The 17,246-nt window shown below is 37.1% G+C and overlaps 2 protein-coding genes across 3 annotated transcripts in view; both read left to right on the forward strand.

The window, feature by feature from the left end:
• The window catches only part of LOC148860939 (Flavin containing amine oxidoreductase family), a 31,716-nt gene extending 29,809 nt beyond the window's left edge, over positions 1-1,907 (forward strand). The window contains exon 9 of the mRNA XM_088941791.1: positions 1,378-1,907. Within this exon, the coding sequence (XP_088797917.1) occupies positions 1,378-1,677 (300 nt within the window). The 3' untranslated portion in view covers positions 1,678-1,907. The remainder of the gene's footprint in view (positions 1-1,377) is intronic.
• A 7,511-nt stretch (positions 1,908-9,418) lies between these two features.
• Positions 9,419-11,085, forward strand: IAA31 (indole-3-acetic acid inducible 31). 2 transcript variants are annotated; one of them, XM_088982682.1, is made up of 4 exons: positions 9,419-9,844; positions 10,205-10,410; positions 10,652-10,748; positions 10,855-11,085. In XM_088982682.1, exons 1-4 carry the CDS (start codon positions 9,675-9,677, stop codon positions 10,907-10,909), a joined length of 528 nt encoding a protein of 175 aa, XP_088838808.1. In that variant the 5' UTR covers positions 9,419-9,674; the 3' UTR covers positions 10,910-11,085. The 2 variants fall into 2 exon arrangements, with proteins under 2 accessions (XP_088838808.1, XP_088838809.1); XM_088982683.1 differs by having other exon boundaries at positions 9,594-9,844; positions 10,679-10,748.
• The last annotated feature ends 6,161 nt before the right edge of the window (positions 11,086-17,246 follow it).

The following is a 17,246-nucleotide window of genomic DNA, read 5'->3' on the forward strand; positions in this document are numbered from 1 at the left end:
ACAACAACAACAACAATAATAATAATAATAATAATAATAATAATAATAATAATAATAATAATAATAATAAGAATAATAGTTGTTATTTGCTATAAGCATTTAAGTTTATTTTTAACCATATTGTTACTTTTGTTAATTTTCAATTTCTATCTTAACTATGATATATCTAAAATTCAAGTAATTAATATGAAGAAAATTTTCTCACATGCAACGCATGTGCTTAATTACTAGTAAATAAATAAATAAAATTGATGTAAAACCTTATCTTCTTCTCCATCCAAGTAAAAACTTGTTTCATCTCCTCTCTTCTTCCCATTGGATATGATACAATGGTCACCTTGCATCTACCTTCTCTACCATCGGTGACAGATAACAATATTCCAGTTCCGGTTCAGAGCTCTCTCTCTCTCTCTCTCCATCTTTCTCTCTCTTTCTCTCTCTGTCTCTCTCGTCTCTGCAGAAACAGATGCAAGCATGGAGAGACTGAGGTGTGGCGCTCTAAGCTATTCGTCCTGCGAGGAAACCATTTCAGTTCACAGCTTTAATGGTAGATTTCAGTTTACATCTTCCGTCATGCCCAATAGGAGCCTCTTTGCATCGTTGGTTACCAAACGAAGTGGATGCAAATGGGTCTGATAATTCAGTCCCCATTTGCATTCACCTAAACTGGTGCATGATTGATTTCCACCGTACATGTTTGCATTTACACCTCAAACAAGCGCAGTTGAATGATTTTTTAGAATTTCATTTATTATGTTACTCAACCATCTCCACTACAGATTCATCAGCAGGTCTGTAGGGATGAGCTAATTAGGAATCTGAGGGTTGCCCCTCATTTGGGTAAAGGAAAGTTTGAGTTAACCCAATAACTGAAGAACCAAAATCATTTCTCATGGGTGAAAACAAGTATAGTCCTTGTGTAGTTGCACATGACTACTGTACAGAAGCAGGGTTGGTTCCTATATTCAACCAGATAAAGCCTTACATCAATCATACGAGGCATGATACATGTGAGGCATTATACATGCTTGCCATTCTCCTCAAGGATCAATATTTCAGACTTATGTTCATGGAAAATATATTTATGCTGGTTTCCAAACTCACAATCTCCTTTATCCAATCTTGGGATATGCAGTGCAGGTCAAGCTCATCACTAGTTAGTTGTCCAGTTAAAGCTATACATTGATTCTCATTATTAGACCTAAGGCTGGCCCATGGTGCCATCAGGGAAAACTGAGCCTAGTCCGGAGTGTTTTTTGGCTTGTATTATATGTTCTTTATTTTTTTTTTCTGCTTGTGGTTTGTCATAATTCTTCAAAGTTTATTCCATGAGCCATCTTGTTTTCTATGTTTCCTAATATAAATTGATGACTGCAGACTAAGAGCGACCTTGTAGAGGCAGTCAACCGGGATCTGAGGAAGATGCTTATAAATCCAAACGCAGAGGACCCCTTTGTTCTTGGCGTTAGAGTATGGCCACAGGCCATTCCCCAATTCTTGACTGGTCATCTGGATCTTCTTGAAGCTTCCAAAGTTGCTCTTGAGAGTGGTGGATTTCAAGGGCTGTTTCTTGGTGGCAACTATGTGTCTGGTGTTGCACTGGGCCGATGCGTAGAGGGTGCTTATGAAAGTGCAGAGGAAGTGTCTACTTTCTTGTCCAAGTATTTGTGTAAGTGAAATCATGTTGGATAGAGGCTAGAGTCTTTAATTTTTTTTTTTTTTTTTTGGCAATTGGGTATAAAAGGATATGGCATCGGGTGAAATAAGAGGACAGGAGAAGTTTTGGGCAGTATCAATTTTGTGAGACGGATTATGTTGTTTGTCTTATATTGGTTTAAGCCAACGACCATAATTACCTGTCTAGAATTCACCTTGAATGTAATCATCTCAGTTTTGATTTGGTAGAACTTGAATCCACACATGCTTCATCCAAAATGACATCATTTTTATTATTGTCCACTTAATCAGATCTAAGTGGAGTCACTGGCAGAATATTCGTAAAACTAGAAACCAGTTTATATTCTAAGCCAGTCATTCCATTTTATTGGAACTCCTATAACCTTATTTGGATTTTCAAGTATGAGCTCAAGAAGTCATCATCTACCAGTGCCTAAAAGTCACTCCAAGCGTTGAGCTGTTTTACAAGCCATGTGAAAATCATTCTAGTTTGAAGGGTCAGGAACTGCTTCAAGTGTCACATGGGCTTGGCCCCAGAATGAACAAATTCTAGTTTAGCCACCCATCTGTAATTAATGTTTTGGCAGTAAGGTCGTAGAACATGATAAAAGTATGTAAAAAGAGGTCTAGTCTGGGCCACAATATTGATTCTGCCTGTAATGCCAGTTAGTTATTTAGGCTGTGTTTGATTGCAATGCAAATAAATTTGCACTGATGCAAAACCATGGCAGTGTAAATGATTAGAGTGTAAATTCTGACCTATTTTTGTTTCAAACTTTAGTTTATTTTGTTTGATTGTAGTACAAATGAAGGAAATTAAAACAAGAATTTGCATTTCTTTTTTTTTTAATTTACAGTCTCATGCATTTGTACTAGTGCAAATAAATTTGCACTGCAACCAAACATAAGAGTACAAATACAAATTTCCAAATTTCCAAATACATACAAAATGATACAAAATATAAGATTTTGCACTCTATATATTTGTATTTGAACTTCAAAACTGAACGTAAGATCTTTTAGTCACTTTTGAAAATAAATTCCTTCTTGAACCAGATGGTTGATCTAAACCGCCACTCCAGCCTGAGGTGCTAAGGTGCCCAATATGAGGTACTGTAGAACTTTGGAAACTTAGTTAGAATGCGAGATGGATTTATTGGCCCATCACATGCTTCAACGTGTGGCTTTTGTTTGCATTTTGAAATCCAAAACATTGCATATTCGATTTCTTGCTTTGGTGGATGGGTTTGCCTTCTAATCGAGTCTGTTTAGTGAGGTTACGTACACAACCCATTAATCTTCTGCAATCTGCATTGCAACTTTAGGGGGGTGTTTGTCTGTACATAAGATTTTGTTTCTTAAAAGTTCAAGCAAAAACAACTGTCACATCAGCAAGCTACAATATTTGTTGTGTTGAAAATATAAAATCGTACATATTGGCGAACAACCTCACTTGAATTTCAAGTCTCCATTTTCTTTTCTTCTCACATTTTGGGAAAAAAAAAATCGACAGAACTCCAATACAATAAACTTTGGCAACAATGTTACGTGTTAATTAATTGGAGACATATTTCATCACGGTGGGTCCCCCATACTTTCTGGATATCCCACATCATTTCTCAACGTGACAGAAATAGGTAAAAGGTATGTAGAGAAAGGCCGTACTTGACCAATTTGGAAATCGTTTTTTATTTCCCTTTATCCCCCTTATTTTATTATAAACATTTCTTTAATCTCTTATAGTCTTTATATTATCTTATGTTATATGGTTTCATAGCCCGACATTGCCCCGGCTTAGCTCTATAAATCTATTAACTATTTGACGGGTTCAGGTTAGTACCCAAAGCATGCTGAAGCTGTTGATGAGATCCCCATTGACATTCCACAGTTTATGGGTCCTGTAGACTGTAATGAAGCCCTAGACCTAGACTGATGCAGCTCTGCTTTGCCAAATTGCCATTATTTAAAAAAGAAAAAAGCTTTCAACTGTTGGTGTAAAATCCAAAGAAATTAAATGGGTTCATGCCCATGCGCCTCCCTACGGGGTCAATTGGACTGAATTGGGTCTAATCCGATCCGGTCCAATGTGAGTCCATTACAAATGGATCAGGTTCAGTCTACTCCAATGAATATTTTGGATTGGTCCAATTCAATGTTTGGACGGCTTTAATCTATTCAAATTTGTTTTATTTAGATTAGTTCTAACTCAAGCCTGGTCCATTGACACCTATATTCTTATCTTCTATCAATGGATTAGATATTGACTCAATTCAACCTAATCCAATATAAATACATTACAGATGGACCAGGTTGAATCCAATCCAATATGTCTTGTTGGTCCATCCAATCTATCTAAATTGATTTTGATTTGATTGGAGTTCAATCCAAAATCGGTCCATTGACACCCCTACTCCCAAACAACTCATGGAAACTAACCAGCTTGGTGCTTGACTGTGGGAATCCATCAACTGTATTACCAAGTTTGACTAAGAATAAAAGTTCTAGCAAATAAAGGGGGTAAACCGAACCCCAAGGATTAGACATGATGAAACCAAATGGAATCCACAGCTTGGGAGAGAAGAAAGTAAAGAAAGTGAAAGAGAGGTTTCTAGTGGGCTTTATGAAATTGCAGTTATATTATTAAAATAAAAGCAATGTACGGGAGTATGGGGGGCAATGTGATGAGATGTTGGGAGGGTGGTCCATAGGGGCCTGGACAATGGGCGATGGGGCGCCTCCTACGATGCTTCTTTCTGGCTTCCTCCCCTTAACTTGACATTTCAAACTAGTCCCCCTCTCACTCTCTGTGGTCTCTGGTCTTTGGGTATTTGGATGAGAGAGAGACAGATATGCTTGAATTGTACACAAAGTGCATTGCGCCACAAATTAAAATTGAAGTCATTGGAGCAAGAGAAAGATGGGCAAGGGAAGCAACATAGGGGAGGGGAAACAACCGACTTTACTTTCTTTCCCTTGTTTGTTATAACCCAAATCTTCTCCACACCATCTGAGCTTTCTTCAGGAGCAAGCTAGACAACTTGTTTCCCCTTATATGGGCAACAGGGAACAGAAGAATGTAAGGGAATTTTGACCTGTTTAAAGGTGGCTTGTTTTGGCTCATGACTCATCTACTTCTAGAATTAAAGCACGCGCTATCCTGTTAGATATGAAGCTTCAGTAGGAAGAGAATGAAAACCTTTACTAGTAAGGCCACAAAGCAAAAGCATTTGAGGGATTAATAATATACTGCGTGAATTTCATTAACATCCCTCAACTTTCTGATCTTTGAATTAATTTGAACCCCCTTGGCTTTCAGAGGCCAGAAGTCCTTTATATGTGATGGCATCTACTCTCTGCTTCTCACACGTTCATGGACCATGGTTACTGTGAAACAATGAGAGAGAGAGAGTACAATTCCATTTTCCTATTCCCCCCTTCCCCCATTTCAGGGATTGAGTTGAGTGCATGTCTCCTAGAGTCGCTCTCATGTCTTTCTTTTAGGAGGTGTTTGAGATTAGTTTACAAGGCCTCATTATCAGACAACCCCCACCAACAGCAACCTCCTAAGAATTCACTTTTCTAACCCCCAGGTTTCAAAAGTTCAAACCCCATGTCCTTTATTGTCTCTTGCTCTCTCAATAACCTATAAACAACATTCTCAATTCAGTTAACTGATAAAAAAAAAAACAATATCAATCTTACCTTACAACCCCATTCTCAAAAAATAAAATAAAAACCATTCTCTCTCTCTCCCTTTTATTTTGAGAGAAATTAATTTTGAGTTCATTTGCTTTTTTTTGAAGCCTAATAAGGTGAATTCATTAAGGGAACTCAGAGAGCAGTCAAAAGAAATACAATCAGAGAAAAAATCGAGGCACACCAACCGGGTGTGAACATTTTGAAGATTTAAGCCAAATTTATCCAGGATATGGCCCACTTGATTGGGGTTCCTCGGGATAAAGCTCACTGAGCCAAGAGGGAAATTTTGGAGAAGAACTCTGCAATCAGTAATCATGCGTTGTATCCGCCATGGTGGAGAAGATAAGGTCTCCTAGCATTTCATATATATTTCACTAATGAATTACTACTGATCATTTTTTTTTTTAAATTATGGATACATGCCATTTAATTAATTAATTTTTTTTATTATACGAGTAGAGTATGCGATAGATAGATCTTAATTTAATAATCTTAATCTGGTCAATATCGAGCATACAAACATTATCTAGCTAAACCTCCTTAATTAATAATGTATTATTTATTTTCTTCCCTACGTGACTCGATGGAGTGATATATTGAACATTTATGCAACTTATGGTTAAAATCTAATCGAATTCATCATGGTTTCTCGTAACCCATATATATATATATGGTCTCCATTATCGACGACCCTGTGTCCATTAATTTCTCAAAGCCTGGAGCTCGCTAAAATCCACTACTTTCACATAAACTTACTTCGTTGTGTTTGGCGTTGCACACACTCATATAGACATGTTAGAAAACCAAATATTTTGAAGCTCTAACTGCTTTATTTATTTATTGTCTCAATAGTCTAAGAGATGTGGATATATACCAAACCTCCTCCTGTTACTATAGTCTATAGCGGTGTAGCTGGTCAGTCAGGCTATACAGAAAGCGAGTGTCCAGCCTTGGCTACAGTCGACAGAGTTGTTCATCTGAACTTCATAAAGGAGATGGAGAGTTAAATGCTTACTTGTCCCTTGTCCCTAGCAAGTAGTCCCCACACACTTATCTCTATCTTACTTTTTTTTTGGAACTTTCAAAGAAAACCAAACCAGCACTACTTGGATTCTCATCGACCAAAGAATTTAAAAACCAATTGCATATATACAATGAATGTAATCTTATTGATGATATTCACAGATGTATATAGCTTTCAACATAGAATATCTATCTATTATCTGTTCATCAGATTAGTATAAAAGGCCATTAGCCAATGTCCCAATGTTGGCCGAAGATATCTGGGTCTTGGGAGGGGGTAGATTGGAATTGGATACAAACTAAGCTTTTGGTATTATTTTTTTTCTTTTCGAAAGTAGTTGCCTTTATACTATAACCAAATGTTAAATGTTTGGACCCTCTAATTTATTTAAATTGATTTTAATTTTGATTGGTTCCAATTCAAAGTTGGTTTATTGACATCTGTATTCTTATCTTTTAGCAATGGATTGGATATTGGTTCAATCTGATCCAATCCAATATAAATCTATTATAGATGGATCAGGTCCAATCCAATCCAATAGATATTTTGGAGCATTGAGTCTAGGCTGGTCCAATTCAATTTATCTTGTTGGTCCATTTAATCTGTCTAAATAATATCCAAAACCAGTCCATTTGTACCCCTATTTCCATGTCACTGCAATGCACGAGAAGAGCTTTATTTTCAAAGAGACTAAGAGAATGTTCTATATACCCCTTGACTAGTTTGGTTTTTCATCTGTTTCTAAAATAGTAACATCAGCAAATAAAAAAAAATAAAAAAAAATTCTTAGTTCCACCATACAAATTGAATGAATCCCGACTGTGGATTGATGTCGAATTCACGAACACATGTGATTTATAGGGGCTAATAGTAGAGTAGGAGGGGACTGTAATTTCATATTTCTAAGGAGCAGTGCAGTTTAGTTATCCCTAAAAAAACAAGTTTTTAAAACAATAATATGTTTTGTAATATATAAATTATATGATTTATGAAACATGGTATTAAATAACCAGATCAAAAACATGTTCCTTCAAACAGAGATATATTCAAGAGTATGCTTTTTATTTGAACTTTTGAAGAAAAAAAAAACATGTATTACTAAGAATATCAAGTTTTCTATGCTTTTGTTTTAATATAACCAATTTATTTTGCTACACGTAACAAATTAAGTAAAATTGTACAACAAACACACTTCACGTTGAGAAAACACCCCTAAAATAGCTAACACAAAATTGGCATTATATGTAGGCTGAGTCAATATTGTGACCCGGACAGGACCTCTTTTACCTACATTTATTACATGCTGTGCCACCTTACTGACGAGACATTCATATTACGTACACATGGTGCTTAATTAGAATTTGTTCATTCTGGGGTCAAGACTCAAGACCCATGTGACTCACTTCAACCCGTGCTCATGTACCATTTTGCTTTAATTTGATTTATTATTGTTGAAGAAGCAAAGATCAATTTGACAATTGCAGTTCCCTTCACATTGTTTAACTCGATAACCAACCAAATTAATTTAACCCCTCCTCCCCACCATCACCACCACCACCACCGGCCGGAAAAGATTTGATTGAAAATCGCTTCATCTTATCTTTATAATGAAATGAAATTATTTTAGAGTCGTCGGGGTCTCGTAGAACGAGATAGATGGAAGAAAATACCAAGTCAAATCAGCCAACCCCCCAAATTACTCTACCACTAAAATCTGGAAATTAAGGCTGCGTTTGTTTGCAAATTAAACACTGAATCGGGGTATTTATGAACCTTGATTCACATTTGTAAGTGTTTTGTTGTCATACAAAAATGTAATGATTAAGACATTTTTAATAATGAAATCCATATTTTGTACAAATTTCAAACAAACATAAAAAAAAAAAAAAAAAAAATTGAATTACTCTTTGCATTCATGAATCGAGAAAACAAATATATTTATAAAGAATAGATATGGTCCAAACTCGAAACTGAATTGAGAACGACTAAATCAAGAATATTAGCCAACCAAGCAAAGGTAGTGTATATGTCATATTCATCATAAACAAACTAAACGCCTGTGGGATTCATGGGGTGCTTTGGTATGCTCAAAGGATTCAAGGGGCCGGGCCACTAAGTTATAACTTATAAACACATTCATGAAGAAGTGAGGCTACGCGCCCACCATCCCACTCCATGACTCCAAATGAAACCATCTCAAGACCACCACCCCATCATGATGAAGGCGGCCAGGATTGGGAATTGGGAATTGAGAATTGGGAACATCACCAATATTCATTCACCAACTACCATACTTACCACCCTAAAAAGGCTCAAAGCAGCAGCAGAGAGGCAAAGACAGTGAACAAGTTAGTCCCGGCCGTCTGTCGGTTGGTGATGCATATGGGCTGGTAGGAGTCGTCAGTCCAGATCTGCTGCTGGTTGCTACTGCCAAGCAAACAAAGACAATATTAATTTCTGTGATGATATCCCGGCTTTGTGCCATTTGTCTTCAAATTTGTGAAATATGATAACAAGCCACGGCGTTGAGCCCCAAGTGTCGCAAATCCTTAATGTTGATGGCATGCATGTTAATGTTGTTGAGGACATGTACCCACAAAACTAGTACTACTGCCATACTGTTATATTATCAGCACTCTATGTCATCTATGTCTATGAACTACTCTAATTAATATTACTCCATGTGGAGTAGCATATATCTAAGGAGACAGGGATTTAAGGGAGTTCACAGCAAGAATTAAAGGAACAAGGACGTCCGATTCATGTCAGTATATCATCACTGTAGTGTGTAGTGGTCTCCCACACCCCTACGAGCTCATGTATCTATTCACTTCCTAATACAGGTTTTACTTTTCACCCCCCATCGACGGTTGAGATCATTCAATCAAATCAAATTTTTATATTTGAAAACTTCCTTGTTTGGACCATCAACTTGTCTAAGTCATAAGCCCCACGCCAAAACTAAACTAAAAAAAAAAATCAGAAGAATGAAGAAAAAGAGGAGAAGAATAGAGAGGAGGTTTCAGCTTCCAAGCTAAATAACAGTAATAGGAGGGACAGCGAATAGCCGACCCGATTACATTAAGAGAGCCTGAGAGTATATGCCACGTGTAAATGTCGGCCACCCTAACGACAATTCAACCCAACGAGTCTGTCGATATTCCTCTCTGCTCTCTCTCTCTTTCTCTCTTCATCCCCTATTTAAGCCTAAGGTGGCGGCCCTCTCTCTCTCTCTCTTTCTCTGTTTCTCTAATTTTATCAGACGAACGCTGCAATGGGCAAGATTACCAACTCTTCATCTTCATCAATTGATAGCAGCAATCACCCGTCTATTTCCTCTGCAACTTCTTCTCTTCCTCAACCAAAGAGAGACCTCAGTACCGATCTAAGACTTGGACTCAGCATTTCAACCTCTCAACCTGATGACTCATCATCCAATTCAAGGTTAGATTCAACAAACTCAAACCCTTCTACTATTTTTCCTTTTTCAAGCTTTGTACTAATACCCATTTCATTTCTTTCTTTCTTTCTCTCTTTTGATCTATAACGGTGCTGGAATTTCAATTAGAACCAAAACCCATCAGTCATGATCTCATTCAATCAATCATTCTTATTCATTCCTTCTACTTCTTTATTCCCTTGTTTTAGCGGCGCTTCATTCCCCTATAAGTTGCTGCACCTGATTTTTCTTTTTTCACCTTTTTCTCTTCTGCTAGAAATTCTTCCAATATTATTCAGTTTTGCACATATGATTTCATTCTAAATTCTACTGCGGCATCCTCTTATTTATTTATTGGATAACAGGGAGCAACCATCCGATTGGCCATCGCTTAAACCTCTCCTGCGGTGTACGATTGCAGAGAAAGGAAATAACCGGCAACACTCCACATTGTTTGTCAAGGTCTACATGGAAGGAATTCCGATTGGAAGGAAATTGGATCTGTTTGCTCACAATAATTATGATAGCCTAGTCAGAACTCTTAGCCAAATGTTCAGGACGACCATCCTCTGTAAGTGAAGATCAGTGAGACTGAGACATGGATAAAGAGATTAAAGATCTGAGTTTGGATTGATTCTATGACTCAATCTAATCTAATTATTTGTTTATCACACTGCAGAATACAAAACATTTATGCGATTTTTTCTGATAGTTAATCTTAATTATATTAGTCCCTATGGTTTAATTTAAAAAGTAATTAAGGATTCCTCTACGTTCTTAATTTTAATTTAGAGATTAAATTCTTGATACAGGCCCTGATATCGATGAGGTTCTTTCAGGCAATGATCATGTGTTAACCTATGAAGATAAGGAAGGAGATTGGATGATGGTGGGAGATGTTCCTTGGGAGTAAGTTCAACCTCTTCACCTTCTTGGTCTGTTTCTCTGGTTTTCAGTACTCTAAATCTAATTAAATCTAATATTTATTCAATTGGCTCTTCTTTTCCTTTACCAGGATGTTCTTGACCACTGTGAAGAGACTGAAGATCACTAGGGCAAACCAATGTTAATGTTCATAAGCGTCATCCACCATCTCCTCTCTTTTTCTCTCTCTCTATACATTTTTGTCTTCATGGGTGATACCCGAGAGAAACCAAACTAGGAATTTGTTTAATTACAGAATAGATGTACAGGCAATATACACACCAAAATGATGATCAAGTAATAAATATAGCTTTTTAATTTATCTTTCTCCTTTGGCTATTCAATTTCAATATAATTTAATTAAGGGTCGAATACCAGAGTCGTCAAATGTGAGATATAGAAAGAAAGCAAAGCTGAAGCCTGTAATTAACCTATAGTCTGATAATGAAGATGGGTAGTAGCTAGCTTTCATATTTCTCAGTCCTTTTTCTTTCAATTCTTCTTTTGCTTTGTTAAGTGGATGTGGTCCTGCTTAATGCTCGTTAATTAATGGATTTGGATGCTAATTAGAAGACACATAGTTGCGTAAGCGTGTGCACTGATATAAATATATAATCAAATACAAAAGACTTCCTTGTGATCAGCACCATCAGTAGTTGTAGATTAGAATCTTCCTAGAGCACCCACACCCAAGAAGATGTTTGCTTGAACATTAAATCTGTGCTAGCTCTAGCCCCAGTGCTCATTCAACGTGCGTATCACAAAATAAAAGGTGCCTTGACTGCCTTCGTACTGAGGAAATGTGAAGAAATCCGCATGCTTACATCAACTATCAACTATCAAATCCAATCCTAGCTAAGCTACGTTAGGTAGTGGCTTTTATCAAACAGCTCTGGTCGATATATATTGCTAATTAAACTATTCCACCTGGCAACTTCATCAAGAGCAAATTAATTAACAACCCCCTTAGGTCTATGCTTATTGCTGCTGTAATCTATACTATATTATAAACCGATTAGGTCCCATGTTAGCAGACTTTTCCTTCTCCCATTTCTTCTTTTCTCTTCTCTCCTTTCTCCCTTGCCCCTTCCTAGCATTTTCATGTAGCCATGTCGCAGCCCTCTCTTCTACACTAGAGGGCCACTCCAAATCTCTCCGTCATGTTTTCAATCACTTAGCCAACCCCCTCCCACCTAAAATTCTTCCTAAAACACATCTTAATCTATATTGCCACGTGGCATCCCTCTCTTCTTCACTAGAGTTCCACTCCAAGTCTCTTTCTCAGATGTTACCAATCAGCTCAACCCCCTCCTAAAATTTCTCCTAAAACACCTCTTAATTTATATTATAAATCATCCAAAAAAAATGTGGGTAAATTAATTAATTAAATTAATTTGGGTAGTTAAATTAATTTTTGAAGTATCTTTTATATTTTCAATAATTACTGATATTATTGAATATTATTTAGTAAATGTCAACACCTAAACTATAATTTTTCATAATTCTGGTAAATTGAAAATTTTAATTACTAAGAATTACTTTCTGAAAATTACTGATTTTGGTAATTTAATTTCAGAATTTTTTGAAAATTAATTATTCAAATCAATAACTACAAAAAAAAATAATAATTAATTATAGTATTAATAAATACAAATTTAATAATTAAAAATTATCAGTAATTTTTAGCAATAAGTAGTTATTGATATTATCAGTAATTTTGACCAATTTATTAATATTTAATGATATTATCAAACAATAATTAGAAAATTCACTAACTTTTTAGTGGAAAATTAATTTCAATAAATATAAATTTATTTTTTATATTTTCAGTAATTTTGATATTTACTATAATTTAATTTTGAGCAATAATTAGTGATTTTTTTAATTTAGTGAAACTTAAATTATAAAACTTCCAATTTTACAAATAAATAATTGGAAAATTTTAATTATTTCCATAAGTATCGGATACTACATTTATAATTACCATAATTAATGGAACTATATTTATGGGTTTGGGGGGTGTTATGGGTTTAGGGGATGATCCCCAGGGTAGGAATGGCAATGGGCAGGTTTGGGGCAAGGATCATACTCCATCCCGACCTTGAGTTTTAAATTAATCCATGTCAAAAATTTTAGCCTACATCCCCAGTCCTCGATAGAGAGGGCTTCCCTATCAGGTACCTGAATCCCTTGAATTTTTTGATTAAAAGTTTGTTTTTAGAAAGATATTTATTTAAAACAAAGGAAAAATTAAAATGCAAATAATATTTTAAACATATTTTGATATATATAATAAAACAATATTATAAATAACATAAATAATATTATATATGCACATATACGCATATATTTAATATAAATAATTGGGGTTGGGGTGGAGTCAGAATGGCAATGGACGGGTTTGGGGCGGGGCTTATACTCCACATCCCAACCTCGAGTTTTAAATTAATCCTTATAAAAAATTTTAGCTTGCATCCCTATCAGGAACGTGAATCCCCTAAACTTTTTTACTAAAAGTTTGTTTTTATAAAGGTATTTATTTAAAACAAAGGAAACATTAAAATGCAAATAATATTTTAAATATATTTTGATATTATATATATAATATAAATAACATTATATATTTAATATAAATAATCAGGATTAGGGCATGGTGTGGACTTCACTTCCCATCCCCAATTAGGTATTCCTATTAATTCCATCCCCACCCTGTCCCCGTTAAGACAATCTCCATCCCATCCCCACCTGATTGGGGAGGCCAGGTACTTGGTAGGGATGGAGAAAATTGCCATCCCTACCCATGGATTGTATAGCTCCATAGCACAATAAATTTTAAGTCCAATTCTATACACCGCACAGGGGCCGCTGGTATTAATATATATTGACATGGCTCATTTCAAAAGATGCTCAAACAATGTATTCGTTACCAAATCACATGCATGAAGACCCATGGGTTGGTACTTTGAGCTTTTAAATGCACCCCATTTCTTAATTTCAATCAAAACTTTATTTTACAATATTTCAACTCTCAAGCTTATAAACTTGGGCAGATCCTCGTTGCCCAATGTCTCTCTTTTCACATCTCATTCGTGTAATAGACTCTGGCCCATGGGCTAACAACTTTGCCATCCAAAACCATTGCTCCATGATCTGGTCGATCACTCCAGACTTTGTAAGGTAAGCATGATGAGATGTAGCTTTTGATTTGATGAATGGAATTTGTCTTAGGGCTAAAAAAGAAAATGGGTAGATCTCCACTTACGTACTCGGAAAGGTGGCCAGGCAAACTGGTCCAATACCAATGGCAATATATAGCTTTAATTTGCTTTATAAAGAGTTAGAGACAGACCATATCACATCTAGCATGGATATGCTGAACCTACCGAAACATAGTCCTCAGCTTTCTAGGTCAAAAGTTAATTTCACGCACTCCATCAAGGATCAGACTATAATTTGGTTCACATGGTGGCCAGAGAATTTAATTAATTTATTCATTTTTATGCTTTTCACACTTACGGATCGTTTTGGTACTCAAACTACGATTTTTGGGGATTATTATTTATTGATTGGAGTTTACAACCATATATATACCTGAATTCCCCAAACTTCAAAGCGGGGGTTGACTTCATTCATATTCTTTCTAGAATGTTCTCATGGACACAAAATATATTTTGTTGATTCAGGTGGAATTCAATTCTATCTCCATTTCAAGCCCATCACAGAAACAGTAATGTTTGACGAAAGGTAATGAACGTGTATGTTTTTGTTTTTCTTGTTTCTAAAATATACCACACCATAATATATATATATATATATATATGAATACATGGTTTTTTTTCAAATAAAATAAAACATTATAATTTAATTCAGAAAATATTATTATTTGTAAAATTAGAAAAAAAGAAAGAAAAATTAGCTTTTAAAAACAAAGACATGCATGCTTTCACTCCCATAAAAGGCTAATATAGGATAGATACTATATAATCTCTCTCTCTCAAAATTTATGGTCTTATACTAATCAGCCATGAAGAAATAAGTGCAATGATTTGGTTATAGGGCCTTTCCTACCTAACTACCAATTATGACCACTAGCTAGGGGATGGTTTGTATGGTGGTGTTGTGTTGTGATTGTGTTTTGGGTTGATCAAATAAAATCTGTGTGAGAAAATTTTAATGAAACTTTTAAATTTATCATACAAATTGTTATTTCTATTTAAAACATTAAATATGATATTTCTCCTATACATGCATTTTTCTAGTTGAAATGATATTTGATGGTGTGCGATCTAGATACTCTTAGTTAGAAGATGATCCAAACTCCAATTGTGCGACAAGTTGGACCAATCTGCAAAATAGTGGATCAGAGAACCCGAGGTAGCTAACCCGGCGAGGTCACTCTGATGCTTAAGTCAGTATTATACTACGAATGTGAGTTGAATACATGAGTGCTTGAGTGCTAGTGAGTAAAATAATCACGCATACCTTTGCATTAAGGTTTCATGTCCTTATATAAAGGAGTAGTCGTGGGCCTTACGAAAGAGCTATGGGATCTCCGGGCTATGTAGATAAGGTTTGTTCCATTTTTTAAGGAGAACAATATGTTGATAAGGTTTATCGTTTACCTCCGATTCAGGCGGTGCTAGGACGAGTCTCATCGTGATCCCGAGAAATTTGGGGTCCGTTGGGGAGGCCTTTGAAGTCGGTTATGTGGCGTTTCGGCTCATTAACTCTGAACTAGCACTTCGATTCTTTAGTCCCGAATTGGAATGGGTATCGAGGTGTCTCTATGCCAAGGTGGTCTTTTAGGCCGAGATGACTGGATACTCGAGCTCCGAATGTTGCGAAATGGGTTCGTTAGGATGAGTTGACACCCCTCGAGCAGATCACGTCTACGTGTCCCCTTCTTACTAGGTCGTGCCAAATTACCCGTCATCAATTGCCCCCCACTCCTTGTGCCAAGGGTCCTAACCCGGTGCAGGGAGTTCATGACAAGTCTAGGTTGATTTGGCACAAAGTCTAGACAATTTGAAGGGCAAACCGTTGGTCGGGCCTGTTCAACCATCTGGCTCAACCATGAAATGACCCAGGTCGCGTTTCGAGTACGTGCGGATGTCACACTATTTATAAACTCTGCGAACGCCAAAGGGCAAGCTCAACCGATTTCCTCCTCGGGTAGCATGCAGCTGGTTTTCAAGGGAGTCGTTGGATTGTACAGGTCTCAACCGTTGATTGCTGAATGTGGTGGACTATAAATAGAGGGTGGAAGGGCCCATTACCTTCGCCATAAATCGTGTAATTGAGCTCTCCTGAGATCACGTCAAAGTCCTTCAGCTCACCATTCTTCTCTTTGTGTCTGAAGTCGTTATCGTCTTTTTGGTGAGTTCATCTTCTTTCACTAGTTGTTTCCTTTTCCTTTTCCTGTCCAATATGTCTAGTGCTAGCATAGATAGGTTACTTAGTGATTCTAGTGAGGCCGAGGGTGCCGAGGTGCTGTCCTCAGCTCCCGCCGATGGGGCCAGTTCTTCGCTAGAGAGCTCCTCTTTACGCCTTTTAGGAGAAATGCCTTTACCTGACGTCGAGACATCTCGGCTTAAGGAACCCAAACCTCAAGTAGAGCAACTGACCTCTAGAGAGGGGGTCCCATCTTCTTCTCGAGGCCGGGATCCAAACAACTTTGGCCCTTCCACGATGACCTCAGACAGATTGTTGTCCTTGGTAGCCCGTTACCATCTCCCCGACACTCTTGTCTTCAGTATTCCTTTGGGTCAATACCCTTGGGTTCATGGTCATCATGAGCTCACAGTTTTTGAGGAGCAGCTCGTAGCTGGGTTGTGCTTCCCGCTCCACCCTTTCATCATATAAATCATTAAATTCTTTAACATCACTATTGACCAGCTACACCCGAACTCCATCCGTACCATTGTTGGCACGACCTCACTTTTCCATGAGTATAACCGACCTCTTACCCTAGACATCTTTAGCTCGATTTGCTCCATCAAGAACTCTTCTTGCCTGCGCGGGGACACCTGGCAGAGCTATTACATCTCCCCTCGCCTTGGGTTCAAGGTTCTATTCGGTAACCCAAACAAGGTATCGGCCTGGAAGAGGAGGTACTTCTTTGTTCGGAATCCTGAAGGATGGCCATTCCTGACTCACTAGCGAGTGGCCATTAAGGACCCTAGGGTGAGGTTGCATGTTGAGACTAGGGTGGTCATCAACTCTTGGAGGGACCTCGGCCTTGAAATGAAAGATTTCTTGGCTGAGGAAAAGCTTGTGCGAGTTGGGCTGAGTCCTCCTGGTAGGCCTCCACCTCGACACACACATTACTTCTCCTTTTTTCTTTTCACACTTACTTCAGTTCGCAGCTAACTCTTTTTCTTCTCTCTTGCAAAAGCTATGACGGGTGTTGACGCTGCTAACCTTCTGAGGAGTGTTCAGAAGGGAAAGAAGAGAAAGGCCTCAAAGAGGTCTCGTCGAGAGGAG

Source organism: Nelumbo lutea, chromosome 4 (assembly GCF_056320005.1).
Source record: "Nelumbo lutea isolate HS-2025 chromosome 4, American lotus-T2T, whole genome shotgun sequence".
Classification (NCBI taxonomy): Eukaryota; Viridiplantae; Streptophyta; class Magnoliopsida; order Proteales; family Nelumbonaceae; genus Nelumbo; species Nelumbo lutea.

Coding starts and splice junctions, on each gene's coding strand:
- IAA31 (XM_088982682.1), top strand. CDS start 9,675: ATGGGCAAGATTACCAACTCTTCATCTTCATCAATTGATAGCAGCAAT. Junction 10,411..10,651: donor GTTCAGGACGACCATCCTCT/GTAAGTGAAGAT, acceptor TTCTTGATACAG/GCCCTGATATCGATGAGGTT. Junction 10,749..10,854: donor GTGGGAGATGTTCCTTGGGA/GTAAGTTCAACC, acceptor TTCCTTTACCAG/GATGTTCTTGACCACTGTGA.